We start from the raw sequence: 16,708 nt of genomic DNA, 5'->3' as shown, positions 1-16,708 counted from the left end.
GATCTAATATCCTGCCCTCAAGGAAACTCTAGTTTCATGGCAGAAAAGCAGTTGTCATCCCTGCTGAGGAAGGCACACCCAAGGCGCAGATTGAAACTGAAGATGAAAAAAAAAAGGGGTACAAGAGGGTTTTCCAGAGGCATGTGCAGCTCCCCAACCACCGCATGTGGGAAGTCTAAAGAAGGGCTCCCAGGGTCACTCACCTGGGCAGGCTTACCAAGAAACGTGCAGACTTCCAGGGGGTGGCATTAGTGCAGACAAAAATCCTGGCTCCTGAGGAAAGGTTAAAGGCAAGGCCAAGTGGACTGGTCTCAATCAGGAGTCTCAAACCCAAATGCCTTTGGGGACTAGTCTAACCACACTGACCTTTGACACTGGGGAGGGCAATCAGATAGCTCACACTGTCAGCTCTCATATTCAATAAAAACAAACAAACAAAAAAACCCCAAAAAACACATACTCATTGCCGGCCAAACAAAACCTCACTAAAGATTAAACCTGGCCCAAGACCACGCGTCTGCAACCCCCTGGACATCAGGAAAGAATTCCTGATAGAGGAAAGGGCCCCTGGTTTGGATAAAGAAGCTGACAGCCAAGTTGCTCCTCCTGCTGCCCGGCCACAGGGCCTGGCTTCTGGGTCTCTGGGCCTCTCCCACCCTTCCTGGGAGGCAAGACTTTTTAGCCCCTCCTCACTAGCTCCCTTCTGACCCACAGGCCACAGCTGGTGGGCCTTCCGGCCTCCCAGGGGGGTTCCAGGTCTGCGATGGGAAATTTCCCTGTCAGAGGAAGAAGCCTGTGGGGTGGGTCGTAAGCCCTGAAATAAGCCGAGCTGGGAGTTCTGGCTGGGTGGCCTTCCCAGAGACAGCCTTCAATTTTCTGTGCCTCAAGTCCAAAATGGGGATACTCTTGCCGTGGTGCCCTTAACTGGGCAGTTACTTTCCACGGACCTCAGTGTCCTTGTCAACGAAACGGGTCCTACCTCCTCCCCACTCTTACGGACAGACAACTCAGGGCTATTGGCTCACGGGAGGGAGGCTCGGATCTCCCAAGTCCTGCTCCTTCCCTCTCTCCATCACAGGTGGGGTCTCAGGGCTCTCTTCTGGGGCAGTTTAGGAAGCCGACAGGAGGCGTCGGCGGGCAAAGCCAACGCGCGCTCCTGAGGACTGGGGACAGGGGACGGGTTCTGGGACCGGGGAGGGGCGGCCTAATTAGGATGCGTTGGCCCAGCGCAGCAGAGCGCCGCGGAGAAGAGCGGCGGTGGGTAATTAGAGCGCATTAGCCGTGCCCCTGCAATCCTGTAATTTCTCCGCGCGCTCCGGGTGCGTGGTAGGAGGTGAAGCGATGCGAGCTCGGCTCTGAGTCAGACTCTCCGAAGCCTGGGTGGGGACGCAGGGGGCGGCAGAGGCCGTGGAGAAAAGACTTCTGCCGCGGGAGGCGCCATCGCCTTCCCCTGGTGCGGAGTCACCTGTCCCGGGGCTGCTTGCCAAGCGCCCCACTTCCGCGGGGACGGGAGGGCGTGGCCAGGGGGAGGCGTGACCTGCACCTCCCCTGGCTTCCAGGGGGCGCTCTTGGGTCCCGCGGATCTTCCCGGGGCATTGAGTGGTGTCCCTGCACCTAGTCATGTGGCCCGCTCCCCGCGCGCAGGTGGACTGAAAGAGATGAAGATGCAAAGCGCGAGGCAGAGACTCCCCAAATTCCGTCAGAGTAGGGCAATAGATCTAGGAGGGCGAAAGAAAAAAAAAAAAAAAAGGAGACAGAAAGACGGCAGAAGGGAATGGAGACGCATGTTTTACCTGAGCCCTGAAATCAATTCTTGGGGGGCGGGGAGGAGCCAGTGGGGGGCGGAGGCTGGGAGGGGAGTTTATTTATTAGCCAGATTAGCCAGTATTAATGGGGAGCAGTGGTGGCCGGCGGCGGCAGGGACATAGCTGGCATAGCTGGCATAGCGGCGGGGCCTCCCGCGGCGCGGGGCTCTGCCGGCTTCAAAGGGGCTTAAAGAGGCCGGTGGTGGCACTGCCACGGCCCCGCGGGGGAGGGCGTGGGCGCAGGCGGTGGGGGAGAAGGCGGCCATTGTGCACCAAGGGATTAGGGATCTGGCCTGGAAGGAATTTTAAACTGCTGCGAGCCAGCGCCCCAGGACTCCCCTCCCGCTCCACCACCACTCTCCTGAGCTGGAGCACGCTGTAATGTTTACCTGCATTTTGGTGTCTGGGGGTCCTTCCCCTTCCTTCTTCCCTTAGATTGGATGCATCTAGAGTTGTCAGCTTTGACAAGTAAAAATACAGGATGTCCGGTTAAATTTGAATTCCAAATAAGCAATGGATACTTTTTTTAGTATAAGTACGCCCCATATGTTGTATGGGCTATACTTACACTAAAACATCATTCATCGTTTATCTGAAATTCAAATTTAACTGGACATCTTGTAATTTTTTCTAGCAGTACTGAAGTCACTGAATGTCTAATCCATGTCTGCAACAGATTGAGGGCTCCAGAAGGATTCTATGTGGCCGCGTGTCTCTACCCTCAGACGAAGTTTCTTGAAGCCCCGTACTCTTTCTCCCTTCAGAATGGAGCTTTGATGATAGAACACGTCTCCATCGGAGTGGGATCTTCCCGAGGACGAGCCGAATTTCAGACTGGAGCTAGTAGGTCAATGTCTGAGTCCCCTTCATCGCAGCACCACGGGGCTTTACCCTCAGGCAAGGCCTGTGTGCTTTGGTGGGGGGCGTGTCTGTCTCCTCCCTCAGGCCGGTGGATGGCCTCCCCCCATTAGTATAGTTCCCTGCCCACAGGGGGCGCTAAGGGCCCGGAGCACTGACCTACAGATGGATGGGTCCTGGTTTTTGTCGCTCAGGGCAGGTAGGTTCTCTCGGGTGGATGCACCTGGGGATTTGGGGGGTGGAGCCCCCAATCCTGTGTAGCTTCTGACTTGGTCCTTCCTCTGGCAGTCGAGGCAAAAGGCATGCGGGGGCCAGAGGCTGTGGCCAGCATTGTGGGAGAAGCTCTAAGTCTGGTTATGCAGTTTATGCCGGGAAGGGCCAGTGTGGCTCTCAGTACAGAAGCCCCCTCCCCTCCCTCGGCGCCCCCCCCCCCCCCGCCCCATAACCATGGCAGCCAAGCCCCCATCCTCCATTAGCCTCACTAAAGCCAACTGCCCAGCCTTTGCCTGTTCCATTCTCCCTGTCCAAAGCACCTGCTCTTCCGGTCCTCAAGGACATGTGATGTCTCACCCCTTCTGGATGCCCTGGTCTTCAGCAGACTGGGTACCACCAGGTATACTGTTTATGCCCCAGTGTTGGCGGCAGGGGTCTTATGGTGAAAAGAGCCCTCCACCTATTCCCTCCTTCCTCACTAGCCTAGGGCCACAGGGGCCAAAGAGTGGCCAAGGGCAAGGGTGGGAAACTCGGAAAGGTTGGGGAGTGTTTGTGGGAGGAGAGTAAAGAAGCCTCTGCCACCATCTCCTCCCTGTCCATCCCCGGTAGCCCCTTCCCAAATCCCTTCATCCCCTGGAGCCTCTCAACTCTTTTCCCTTAAAGCTGAGGGAAGCTGGGGAGAAGTCCTTTCCCACGGTCCCAGCCTCAACAACCCCCCACCCCCTGCTCCTTTGGCCACAACCACCTCAGCCTCTGCAGAGTGCTGGCCTGGCCCACCCCGTCCCTGCAGGGCCCCCTCCTTGTGCTGGGGCGCCCGCTTCCGTGAGTGGCATCATCACCCCATTCCTCAGTCTGCCCAGTCATCAGGTCGGCAATTAGCTACTTCCTCTCAGCAGCATGAGGCCACCGAACGTCACAGCCCCTCCCCCGGCCAGCGGCGGGCGGGAGTGCTGGGGGTGCCCCCCACACTTTGTAGTATGTGCCAAGTCCTGGCATGACCCCCCCGCCCCTGCTCCAAACCACTGAGTGCTGAGGTAATGAGCCTCCCATGTAGGGAGCCCGGTGCTCCCTGTATTCCTGGGGGCGGGAGAAGCTGCAGGGCTGCCTCCTCCTCCGTGTCACCCCATCCCATTGGATGAGGACACTCCCGCTGCCTGGGTGGGGCCAGCTCAAGGGCTCCCATGGCCAGAGCAGGCCGGGCCTCACACTCAGGTGTCTCTGTCCCCAGATGTAGGCTGCTTTTACCAGGCTCTTACCTGGGGGCCAGGAGTCTGGAAACGGAGGATCGTGGCAGTTCTGTGGTAAGGGGAGAGAAGCGGGGAGTCACGCCACAGACACCCAAACATGAACACCCGCAGGGGCTGACACATCTGTGCCTAGGCACAGTCATAGATACAACCTGTGCAATGCACATCCCACCGCAGCTCTGCCCTCTGCCTTCTTGTGTCTCCAACGGGCAGCCCCGCTGGAGCTACACCTTCGAGCCCAGACAGCCCCACCCTCCAGACGTGCACACAGACCCGCCAGCATTCTCAGAGATGCAGTAAACTCACGGCCACGCCAAACCCAAAACCAGGACACTGCAGAGAAGTCCAGGAGGGTGGGAGGAGAAGGATAGACCACCCCCTAATTTGTCCGGCCACCCCACGGGCCAGGGGGTCTTCCTGGGGAAGAATGGGAACAAGATCACACTTGGAGGGGGTGTGCGTGGTGGGCAGGTGGGCTGCTGTGAGAGCAGCTGTGGTCTGAGCGAGGAGGAGCCTGTAGGCTGTGGATTTCCAGGGAGAATAAAAAAATGCCGACAGACGTAAACACGTGTGTAATTTTAGACAGGCTGTTTAACTCCTTAGGACCCCCGCAATAACATCTGTAAAATGGGGATGAGGAGAACCCCATTTAAACTTGGTTGGGAGGGTTAAATGAGATCGGTGGCTCCGAGCGGGCCCTAAGTTAACAAGACTATGGAGGAGACTCTGCCAATGTCCTGTCTGTGCTTGGGGGTTTTGCCTAAAAGAACTGTCCTAGGAAATTAACAGCCCTCATTCTGGGCCTTAACCTGAACATGCACTTGCCTCTTTCTCTCTCCCCCTTAGTCTGGGCATGGTGGCTGACTGGGTGCTAGTGGGGCCTGGGGCGGGGTCTGGGAGGGGCTGGCTACCTGCCCCACCCCTACCTGCCTGGCAGGGCGGGAGGTGAGGACTGGCTTCCAGCCCAGAGAGGGTATGAGTCAGTCAGAGCCTCCCAATCCAAGCAGATGCTGAGCAGGGGATGGGAGCTTGGGTGGAGGGGCTTTCTAGGAACATTACTGGAAAAGGACCTGGGAATAGGCGTTGCCACCCAGAACCGCTTCCTCAGCCTACCAGCCCTGGCCCAGCTAAGCAAATAGCCTCGTCCTTGCTTCGCCCAGCTCACCCTCGGGAGTTGTGAGGCAAGGCCCCACTTACCCACCCCCGATAGCCCCAAGTACGTCCTCGGCCACAGCAAGGAGCTGGGCCGCTGGGTGCCATGCTGCCTTACCACCCTCTTCAGCAGGGCCAGCAGGGTCCCTAAAGCCCTGCGCACAGGGGCACTCAGGCACACCTGCTCACGTCCACGTGCCCACAGCCACGGAAGCTCAGACAGGGACACCAATGTGGACATGCCCTGGCAAGCACGTGCACACACACACTGTGCTCCCTCTTGCTGTATACACCCATACAAACACTCATGTACACTCACATACAAACGTGCTGAGTCATAATCACTTGTTGGGAGAATGTGTCCCTCCGGAGAAAGGTTGAAGTCCTAACCCCCAGTATCTGGGAACTTGACCTTCATTGGAAAAAGAGTCTGGGTAGATGTATTAAGGTTGAGATGATATCTCAGGGAATTAGGGGAGAACCCCAAATCCAGTGACTACTGTTCTCTTAGGGAGAGAGAAAATTGGAGACACAGAGACATGGAGACATACAGGGAAGAAGGTCAGAGACAGAGGAGGCAGAAATGGTAGAGAGGCAGCTCAAAGCCAGAGAACCCTAAGGACTGCCCGCCACCACCAGAAGCCAGTGGAGAGACATGCAAGACCCTCCCTCGGAGCGTCCAGAATAAAGAAAGCCTGCCAACGCCTGGGTTTCAGACTCTGGCCTCCTCAACTATGAGAGATTAAATTCCTGTTGTTTTAAGCCACCAAGTCTGCCACAGTTTGTTATGGAAGCCCTAGGAAATGAATATAATCACACTCACACACACGCACATGCACACACAATCACACACATGACTGGCTCTGGGTTAGGTGATGAGGTTGGTGGAGTTCCTTTTGGGTATGCCTCTGTGTCTGTCCTCCTTCTCCTGTGAGTGGCCAGTGGACCCAGAACAGCTCACGGTCTAAGATAGGAGCTCAGTAAGTTTTTACTTTTAAATTTTTAAACATTGAAGTACAGTTGAGTGACAATGTCGTATTTGTGTGTCCCGCATAGTGACTCAACGTGCCAGTACTCCCCAAGATAAGAAGATGATATGTAAGATGGTAGTCACCCTTTGTCACCATATGACTTTACTGCAATATCATTGACTACTGGCTATATTCGCTCTGCTGTACTTTTCATCCTCGTGACTTATTTAGTTTATAACTGGAAGTTTGTACCTCTTAATCCCTTTCACCTTTTCCACCCATCCTCCTCCCCATTTGGTCTCTGTATTTATGCATCCGTTTTGGTTTGTTTGCTCCTTTGTTTTGTTTTTTTTTTAGATTCCACATATAAGTGAAATCATATGGTATTTGTCTTTCTCTGCCTGACTTAGTTCACTTAGCAGAATACCCTCTGCGTCTATCTGGGGAACTCAGAGTAACATTTAATCTCTCCGGGCCTCCCTGGAGTTCTTAATGACGCATCCATCCCCAAATCGTGCTCTCCAGAATGGGTCACCATGTTTATGCCACCAAAAGACATGTCTTATGGCTGCCGTAATCATATTACATCAGAAATGGAGGGGCGCCTGGATGGCTCAGTTGGTTAAGTGTCAGACTCTTGATTTTGGCTCAGGTCGTGATCTCAGTATCGTGAGATCGAGCCCTGCATCAGATTCCATGCTCAGCTCAGAGTCGGCTGAAGGTTCTCTCCCTGTCCCTCTGCCCAACCACCCCTGTTTGTGCACATGGATATGCTCTCTCTCTCTCTTTTTCTCTCTCTACAATCCAAAACAACCCAAAAGTCCATCAAAAGAACAGAAAAATGAGCTGTGAGGGACTCGATGGAAGGCTACTTGGCCATGAAAAAGGAAGAAAAAACCCTGCAGTAACACTCACAGGAATGTGCATAGCCCTCAGTTCTGAACAGACTGGGTCAGACACAGGGGGCATGCCCTTGGAGTCCATTTGTATGGGGTTCAAGGAGAGGCAAAGCCAATCTGTGGGCAAGGGATCGACTGGTTGGGGCTTGAGGAAGCCTCCTGGGGGGTGCTGGAAATATGGCGTGCTTGATATGGGCCAGGTCTACACAGGCATGTACATATGCACAAATTCACTAAGCTTGATATGGGCCGGGTCTACACAGACATGTACATATGCATAGATTCGCCAAGCTCTACCCTTAAGATTTGTGTGATTTGTTGCACAAATCTTACACCTTGATAAAAAGTAAATTTGAAAAACTGGTTTCCAGGCAGTCCATGACCAGAAGCCAGCCATAGGAGAGAGTCTTCTAGGGTGGATGCCTTGTCCCATGGTGCACCTGTGTCCTCAGGCCTGGGGCCACTTGTGTGGCTGACTTTCCAGATATTTGTTGATTATAAATGCCAAGCCTGGGGCTGCCAGGGGAGACTGTGGAGGCGTGTCAGGGCAGCCAGACCTTCCAGAGATGACCGTCTTCAGGTGGGAATAGTGCGTGTCCGGGATGCTAATGTAATCCCCCATTAAAGACCAAAGGCGATGATTTTTTTCCATCAAAAGCCCCCACTACAGAGGAATAATGACCTTTTATTCAGCTTCTGCTACCTGCCAGGCAAGCACCGAGCACCTCTGAGGGATGTGGCAGACTTGCCCCTTCATGGACAAGAAAACTTGGGCTCTGAAATGTCAAGGTGAATGCCCAAGGTCACACAGGAAGCCCAGCAGAGGGGATTTTCCCTGACTGTTTCATCACACTGGGTCTCCCCCAGGGCAGGACTGTGTCTCCCCCTCCGTGTGGACAGTGGGGGATAGGGCTCAGACTTCAACGCAGGAAGGGCTTATCTTGAACCCTATTTTCACAGCAGCTTTGCATCCTGACTCTCGAGCCCCTTAATCTGGCTTGGGGCTCTGCCTACAGGTGTGCCATCATTTGGGACTATGAATCTGGGGGTGAAGGAGGGAGGTGGGGGACATGTGGATCAGAGGGACCAGTTCCTTTGGCATCCGTGCTGGGATCAGTGCTGGAGACTCTTTCTCTTCCCTCCCCTCCCTTCAAGTCAGGACCACCCAGCTGAGTAGGGCGGTAGGTGGCGGGGAGCAGCCCCCAGCCCTTCCCAGGACCAAAGCGCTTCTCACCCTGCCCACGCCTCGCCAGAGGGAGCTGGGTCATATGATGGGGGCGAGGTGGCAGGTGTAATAGGAGCTGACATCTTCCTCCTGCCCTGTGACTATATTAAGCTCTGTGCCCCATCTCCCCTTCCCCCACCCTCAGGACTTTCCCTCCTCCCACAAGGGATCTTGCTCTTCGAACTAAGGAGTCATTCCTCCTCTTCCCCATCCTGGGAAAGGGACAGGAGCCTAATGAGGTCAGAGCCAGCGGGCGGGGGAGTGGAGGCAGTAAATTTAGGTCTTGGGTGCTGATGAGTTGCAGAGGGAGGCCGCCTGCTCCTGAGGCCTTAGCACACCCCTCATGCTCAGTTGTCCCCACGCGGCTGCCCACGCGCCACCCGGGGCTCACGAGGGCACTCACAGAACAGGCTCACCTGTTCCCCTCACCCGTGGCTAAAACAGAGTGATCCCTGGGGCTGCAGGGGGGTGGGGGGTGGGGAGCGTAGTCTGGGAGGTATAGGGCATTTGCACTCCTTGCCTAGATCTAAGAGCTTGGTGTCTGTCCCCCCCCCCCCGCCCCCACCCCTCCACAGTGGGACTCACCGCCCCTGGGATGAGGGCCCAGAAGTCCCCGGAAGCCCTGCCTTCTCCCCAGGGTGAGACCAGGAGTCAGGACAGAGATTATTAATAAACTTGCTCCTGACTGGAAAGGCCTGGGCAGAAACCCCAACCTCAAGCCAATCAGAGCAGAGCTTTCCAGGAATGTTACCCCAAAGCGAGCCTTCCTCTGATTCCAAGATTATTTCCCACCCCTGACTTCATCCGCCTGGTGTGTGGGGCTCCCGCCAGGCTCCACTGGCTCTGCCCCCACCGGCCCGCTGTCACTTGGCAGCTGACATCTGCCTTGGCCGCTGCCCAGCAAAGGTCACGGCGTGTCCGTGGTGGGGCTGGGATTAGGACTGCTTCCCCTGTCACCTAGTTCTGCGACTCCCTGCTCCCCCAAACGGAGGAGGGCTGAGCCTACTGTGTTGGGAGTGCAGAATGGCCTCCGGGCCACCCACCCATGGTATCTGGACGCTGGCCTGGTGCCCTGCTCTGAAGGCAGCAAGCCCAGGCCAGCTTCCTGGCCTTGTGACCTTGGGCGAGCAGAATGGGACTTGTCCATGGCTCATTGTCATCCTTTATAAAATGAGGCTAAAAATGCCTCCCCAAAGGCAGCTGTGAGGATTAGGAATGTGTGATGTCCGGTGTGCCCTGGAAAGGGCTGTCCTGGAGGGTAGAGGAAAGGTATCTATGTCCTCGCCTCTATCACTCACTCCACCCCCAACTTCCTCATCGCCGGCCCCTCCACCATCACCCCGCCACCGCCTGCCCCCAACTTCTGCTCAGCTCCACCACACTGTTGTCGGGACTTCTACCACCACATTAGCGCTGTTCGGTCATTCTGAGGACACTTATTCAACCCTACCATGTTCCAGGTCATGGAAGTGGCCTTTGGAAAGGAGTCCTGCCCAGGGTCTGGCACCCTGGGAATGGTCCGTATCTCTCCCGTCTTTTAGGCCCTGATACACAACTCACCACTTCCAGAAGCCCTTCCTCCAGCTACCCTGCCCCATTCCGATTCCTTCTGCACCTGAGGGCTCAGCTTCGCCTGCCCCCTCGCTGGGTGCTGTGTGTGTGTACATGCGTGTGTGCACACTCACACCTATACGGTTTACACTGGTCTGTAACATCAGCCTCCATCCAGACATCCTGTGTTTAGCATGGTGGCTGTGGATCCCAGACCTGGCTCTGGCTCTGGCATTTTCTCGCTGTTACCTTGGACAACTTGCTTCTCCTCTTTGTGTCTCAGTCTTGGGGACTGTAAATTGGGTGCATAATCGAGTTACTAATCGGCTCAGAGAGTTGTGTGTGTCGCCGGGGATATTGTATCTCTAGCACTTCTAGCACTAGGACTAGCAGAAGCAGGCCCACAGCAAGTGCCCAAGGAGCATGGAGGGTTATTATTATTTTTATTATTAGTGCTAGTCTTACTGACTCTCTGTGTGAGACTCGGGGCTTTGCACTGTGCCCGAGGGTACAGTTAATGGACACACTCCGGTGTTCCAATATAAGCATCTTAGGAGGAAAGAAGGGTTGAACCCTTTGGAGAACCGCGTGGACTTCTGCCCATTCTCAGAAGGTGCCTGGACTCTCAGGGTAAAGGCTGGGCAGTGGGCTGGGAAGGAGCATGCAGGCCTTTTGGAAGCAGGCAGCACTGAGTTTGAATCCTGACTTTTCACCACCTGGGCAGCTGTGGGTGGGTCCGCACTTCAGCACCCCAAGCCTCCGTCTTTTCACCTGTAAAGTGACTCACTGTGTGGGGCTGCTGCAAGGCTCTCATTTCCGTTTATCTTGAACACAGATACCACAGGTAGCCATGGGTGGGACCTGGGGCTGGTGTTCCCTTTGGGCCTCAACCTTCCCGTGTGGACAATGGATTGCCCCAGCCAGCCCAGCCTGCTTCCCAGAGTAGGTGGAGAAGGTGGTGAGTGATAGGACGTGCTCCCCCCAGGGAAAATTCAAGGGAGAGCATGAACAATGATTGCCTCGAGCAAGGCTCGGCTCCACCGGACTTGAGAAAGTGCCTTGAGGTCTGAGCTAGGGTCCTGGAGCAGGGCAGGGGCCAAAGGGTAGAAGGGCCGAGGGGCCCCAAAGTGCAGGCACAGGGCGGCCATCTGGGTCCAGACTCCCACTGGTACCAGCATATGGTCCCGGGAGACAGGTAGGGCGGCTGGGATAAGGCAGGAGGGGGTGGCCTCAGAGGCCTACAGGTTTGCCTGGGGTCCCCAGCACATGGACACCCAGACAGCTGCAGCCACCCGAAGACTGCCTCCGCCCTCCTCCTCCGGTGGCGCCCTGGCCGTGAACCTTCAGGGAATAAACAGGGGCAGCAGCCAGCCGACTGGTGTGTACTCCTGGTCCCCGCAATGTAAACTCCGGGGATGTGTTTATGTTGTCTGGGTCTGTCCCCAGCCCCTGCCCAGCTCTGAGGGGTCACGCCATGCCAAATGTCACATGTGCAGGGTAGCTGGATTCTTCCCCGTGGTGGTGGTGGGGGGGCAGGAAAGGCAGGGGGGCCATGGTGGGGGACAAGGACCAAAGACAGCTGGAAGTGGGGGGCCAGAGAGAGAGTTGCAAAGGGGGAAGGGAAAGCAAGTGCCACCCCGAATGCTCAGACTGTGCCCTGTTCCTGGAACTGCAGTTCAGGGCCTTAGCCTATCCCTGGGCTCGCCAGGGGCCTGTGGCCTTCTAGGGCCAGCCTTGGCCTCAGACTCTGGGGTCATGGAGCCTAGATCTCTGCCCAACCCACAGCTGGCCTGAGAACTGGCCCACTGGGTCTTTCTTTGGTTTACCTTTCCACTACCCTCAGCCAGGCGCCGGGCCAAACCTCTTGTGCATGTTACCTCGTTCAAGCCCCCCACCCGCCCAGGCCGGGAGTTTCTGCTTTCCTTAGGACCCTGTGGAAGGTCAGTGGGGTAAGGGGGTGGGGCCTGGAAGTCCCCAGGCTGGAGCTAGAACCTGGATCTGTGACCAGAGCATCTCTGCTCTTAGGAGGCAAGTCAAGCAGTCTATTGCCCTTGAGGGCCAAGTGACCCCAGAGTCACCATGAGAACCCAGAGCTCTTAAGTCCTGGGTCAGCTTTCTTCCCTCTGTACTGGAAGCAAAGTGGTGAGTAGAACCAGCCCTGCCCTCCAGGAGCCCCCAGTCTGAGGACAGAACATAGCTCTGCTGTCAGGGAGCCCCCGTTGGAAGGGGAGCCCCAGACTGCAGGAAATGGCAAACTGGGCCCCCCACTGGAGAGGCAGAGGGCTTCCCACTGCTGGTGCCGGTACGAGAAGGCTTCTTCAAGGAGGGGGCTGGCAGCCCCTTGAGGAAGGAGTTGGGCAAGTAGCGGGCAGCTTTGGGTGGCCCCCCCTGGAGGCCAGAGCCGTGTTCCCACACTGCCCTGATTAGGAAACAAGGCTCTTCTTGGACGGAGCCAGTCTGGCTCTGCCTGGTCTGCCTGGGAGGGGCCAGAGGAGCACAGCCGTGTGACAAGCATTCATCTGGGACGTACGCACATCTCCGGAATGACACCCCGGGAAGGCTATTTTCATCTGGGAAGTTGCCTGCTCCTCTGTCCACCCCAAAATAACCCGGCTCCTGAAGGAATCCGCCACACTGGGCCGCCGCCAGGTGAACGGAGCCCCCCACCCAGCCCCAGCACCCTCACTATGGCCAGCCTTTTCCCGCAGATGGGCCTCCCCTCTCAGACATGCTTTCTCAGGCATGGGCTGTGTCTCCCTCCTTAGACTAGGGTCCTCCTCAGGGCGAAGGCGCTGTCTCTCATCTTAGGAGCTCCTGGAGTACAAATGTGGTATTTCTGCACGCAGACAGGGAGCTCCTCAGGACATTTGGGTCCTGGAGCCGGTGCCCCTGCAGGATTTAGGGGGGTGGTGGGTTCCAGGTGGACCTTTTGTTCTTATGGGCTCCTTTAGGGAGGATGCTCTTGTGGTAGAGAAACCAGAGCTCCCTCCCCCTGTGGTCGCAAGTGCATCTGGCTGGTAGGCTCAGGAAGGGCCTAGGCTGTGCCGTGCCATGCCCTGCCGCTGGCCACATGGCCCCTGGCAGGAGCCTTCATATGTCCCACACCAGCCAGCCACCTGCTGCTTCCTACCTCCCAAAATAGGAAAGTGTTGGCCTTCTCCCGTTACTGCCTGCACACTCCACTGCCCTTGTCCTTGGGATGGGGCTCTCATGCCTTCCTGCCCTGCTCCTCACGGGAGGATGGTGAGGAGGGGTCAATCCCCAGCCCTGACTGTCTTTGGAGCTGGATAATGAGACATGCCCGGAGTCGGGTTGCTCTGTTCCCCAGGCTGAATACCAAATGAGGAGGGCGCCCGCTAACCAGGATTGCTTGTGAGGAACCAGCGTCCCCAGGTCCTGCGAAGATGGGCCCTGCTACCCACCAGCCTTCTTTCTTCCCCAGCTTCCAACACTGGCATGGAGTACGGGGTGGGGAGGTGGCTGTTGACCTAGGTGATACCATTAATGGCTGCTTATTGAAGGCTGAGATAACCGAGGCTCAGGTGTTGAGAAGACACTCCTTCCACACACAGCCTTCTCTCCATTCATTTTACAAACAACCATTTTTAAAGTTGTTGTTGTTGTTTTAACATTTATTTATTTATTTTAGAGGGCAGGAAAGGCAGAGGGCAAGGGAGAGGGAGACTCCCAAGCAGACTGCCTACTGAGTGCGAGCCCAACATGGGGCTTGATCCCACGACCCTGAGATCATGACCTGAACTGAAACCGAGAGTCAGATGTTTAACCAACTGAGCCACCCAGGCACCCCAAAAACAACCATTTTTAAATGTGCACTTACTATGTCCAAGGCATGGAGCTAGGCATTTGCCATTAGCTACTATGTTTCATCCTCTCAACACCCTACTGAGAGGGTATGTAGTTGTACCATTTAACTGAGGGAATAAGGCCCAGAGAAGTTAAGTGACTTGCCTAAGGTCACACAGCAAGGAAGTGATAGAGTTGGTTTTCAAACTCATATGAATACATTTGGTGTTTCTTTCCTTTTTTTTTTTTTTTTTTTTTACATTTTATTATGAAAAACTAAACATTCAGACATCTAGAATAAAACAACAAACTCGCAAATTTCCATTACAAAGATAGAACAATGAACATTTTGCCAGATTTGCTTCCTTTTTTGTGCTTAAGCATTTCAAAGTAAATTCTGGACATTATGGCATATCACTCCTCATCACTTCAGATCTCATCTCTGGAAAAAGAAACCCACTTTTCCGTATAAAGCAACAGCCATTCCCAAACGGAACAAAACAAACAATTCTCTGCTGTCATCTAACACAGGGATTACGTTCGACTACCCCAGACTGAATGTGGTCTTCCCTGGATTCTTCTGGATTCTTCTTACTGCCTCACCACACTGCTGCTGAGGAGTGAATGGACAGGGTTTGGGACAGGTCTTCGTCAGCCTTTGTCCCCAGTTTCCCTTGAGGAGAAAATCCTTTCCTTCTCTTTTACCCCTGGAGGGGACAGGCTGCTAGACAGGAGAGTACCAGTGACCTGTGGTGAATGGTGAAGCTGCAGGGGAGGCCCAGGGGAGACACTTGTTGCTTGAGGTGGGGACCATGGTGTGAAGTGGGTGGCCATCCCAAGGGCCCGAGTAGAGCCATGTCCTGATGGTAGGGGACCTCAGCAGGGGAATGTATGTCCTGGCGCTCTGCCAGAGTGTGGGCTGTCCCCACCCAGTAGGGCCTTGGACCTGGGAGCCCCTCCCCTATAGTCTCTCCTGTCCACCCTGGGCCCACAGACCAAACAGCCCACTGGTCTGCTTCAGCCAAAACAGGAGCTAGAGGAAGGTCAGCTTATCAGGCCTCTCCTACTCCCTCATCCCATGGGCCTGCCTTTTACCATAATCAGTGTCTGGGGTGAGAGAAGGGGTTGATGGGACAAGGTGAGGTCACTCTTAGGGTCCACTCCTACCTGGAGAGGAATGCTTTTTAGCAGGATTCTAGGATAGCCTGGGGAAGGAGCTTGCCGGCCAGTGCCAGTTAGGATAGGGGTCTCTGTTTTCTTCCAGCTCTGTATCTGTCCTATCCTTGATCCTTGGGCTAGGTGGAAAGGACCTTGACAGAAGACAGGAGATGGCGACCTCTTTGTCTTTGCTCTCTGACTGGGGATTGAGGTGTTCAATGCCAAGTCAGACCAGCCCTGAAGGGTCAGTGGCTGGGTTTCCTTTTCGGACTGGGGACTGTCAGAGGGCAGGGGCTCTGTTTTCCCCACTGGAGCAAGCTATTCCAGAAGAGACAGTTTCAGGACGGCTGGGTGGTTCAGTGGGTTGGGGCTCTGCCTTCAGCTGGGGTCATGATTTCAGGGTCCTAGGATGGAGCCCCACATCGGGCTCTCTCCTCAGTGGGGAGCCTGCTTCCTCCACTCTTTCTGCCTGCCTCTCTGCCTACCTGTGGTCTCTCTCTCTGTCAAATAAATAAACAAAATCTTAAAAAAACAAAAACAAAAACCAGAAGAGACAGTTTCATCTTCCATCAGGTCGGAAGCTCCCTAGGGCACCTGGGCGGCTCAGTCAGTTAAGTGTCTGACTCTTCTTTTTTTTTTTTTTTTAATTTTATTTATTTATTTGACAGAGAGAGACACAGTGAGAGAGGGAACACAAGCAGGGGAAGTGGGAGAGGGAGAAGCAGGCCTCATGTTGAGCAGGGAGCCTGACGCGGGGCTCTATCCACCCACCCTGGGATCATGACCTGAGCCAAAGGCAGATGCTTAACAACTGAGACACCCAAGTGGCCAAGCATCTGACCCTTGATTTCAGCTCAGGTCTTGATCTCAGGGTCCTGAGCTCAAGCTCTGCATTGGGCTCCAGCCTACTTAAAAAGAAAAAAAAAAAAAAAAAAAAAAGAAAGGGAGCTCCCTGAGGCAGGGTTTTGTCTCTCCTCAGACTGGGGCTCCCTGAGGGTAGGGTTGTGTCTCCCCACAGAATGGGAGTCCCTGAGGGCATGGCTGTGTCTCCCCTCTTAGACTGGGGCTCCCTGAGCCTGGGTCAACTTGAACTTCCCTCACCATTGCTACCTTTATGTGCACCCAGCTGCCCACACATGCTAAGTGTGAGTGCTGTGAGAATGGAATCCCTGTGAGGACCCCAGATCCTCCTCACTCAGGAGCCCAGTGCTGGGCTGAGAATAGAAATGGGTTGGTTTCACTTTGCTAGAGAAGAGCAGAAGTGGGAAAACCTGGTTGGAGCTTCTGCCTGGCTGGTTATGGAATGACTGCCTGGTGTGGAGGCGGGGGATGGAAGCGAGGGCTTCCTCCAGGGCTTCTCCTTCCTTCTCTAGAACACCCCATGTATCCCTCTTGTGAGACATGCCCAGACTGTGATGGGCTTCAAGGTGAGGGACGTGGGGGCTCAGGAGCAGAGGTGGATCCCAAAGGCCCCTCTGTGAGCTCTTGAAGCTCCTTCCCTTGCTTCCCCAACCCCAGCCAGGACTGTGCTGTGCAGAAGCAGTACGAGAGATGGCTCAGCCTTGAGTAGGGCTGAGGGGAATGGGGAGGGCGAGCTCCAGGAAAACAAGGACCAAGGCTGCCAGATAAGTGAGGATGGGATGGGGTGGGCGGGATGAAGGAGGGGCCTTCAGGGATCCTCTTAGGGCCAAAACTCTGAGGCCTTCAACCTGATCCCAGGGATTGGTCTCATCAGAATCTCCTGTGTCGAGGCTACCCGACTGGGGAGACCACTCCTATTTTCTCACCTAGACCTCTGTGTGCACCCACCCCAACATCAGCACCC

At 55.3% G+C, this 16,708-nt stretch overlaps 1 protein-coding gene across 1 annotated transcript; it reads right to left on the bottom strand.

Annotated features, from left to right (window-relative positions):
• Nucleotides 1-209: 209 nt before the first annotated feature.
• On the bottom strand, nucleotides 210-3,736 carry LOC101675644 (uncharacterized protein C6orf223). Its single transcript, XM_013061085.2, is given in 3 exon segments — nucleotides 210-1,354; nucleotides 1,357-1,460; nucleotides 3,628-3,736. Coding segments are annotated over 3 exon segments (339 nt in total). The 5' UTR covers nucleotides 3,713-3,736; the 3' UTR covers nucleotides 210-1,204.
• Between the last annotated feature and the right edge of the window lie 12,972 nt (nucleotides 3,737-16,708).

The sequence above is a fragment of the Mustela putorius genome, unplaced genomic scaffold (genome assembly GCF_011764305.1).
Source record: "Mustela putorius furo isolate JIRA1106 unplaced genomic scaffold, ASM1176430v1.1 tig00003983_pilon_pilon_pilon, whole genome shotgun sequence".
Taxonomy (NCBI): domain Eukaryota; kingdom Metazoa; phylum Chordata; class Mammalia; order Carnivora; family Mustelidae; genus Mustela; species Mustela putorius.
The sequence above is the reverse complement of the archived record's forward strand: the minus strand, read 5'-3'. Positions and strand labels throughout refer to the sequence as shown.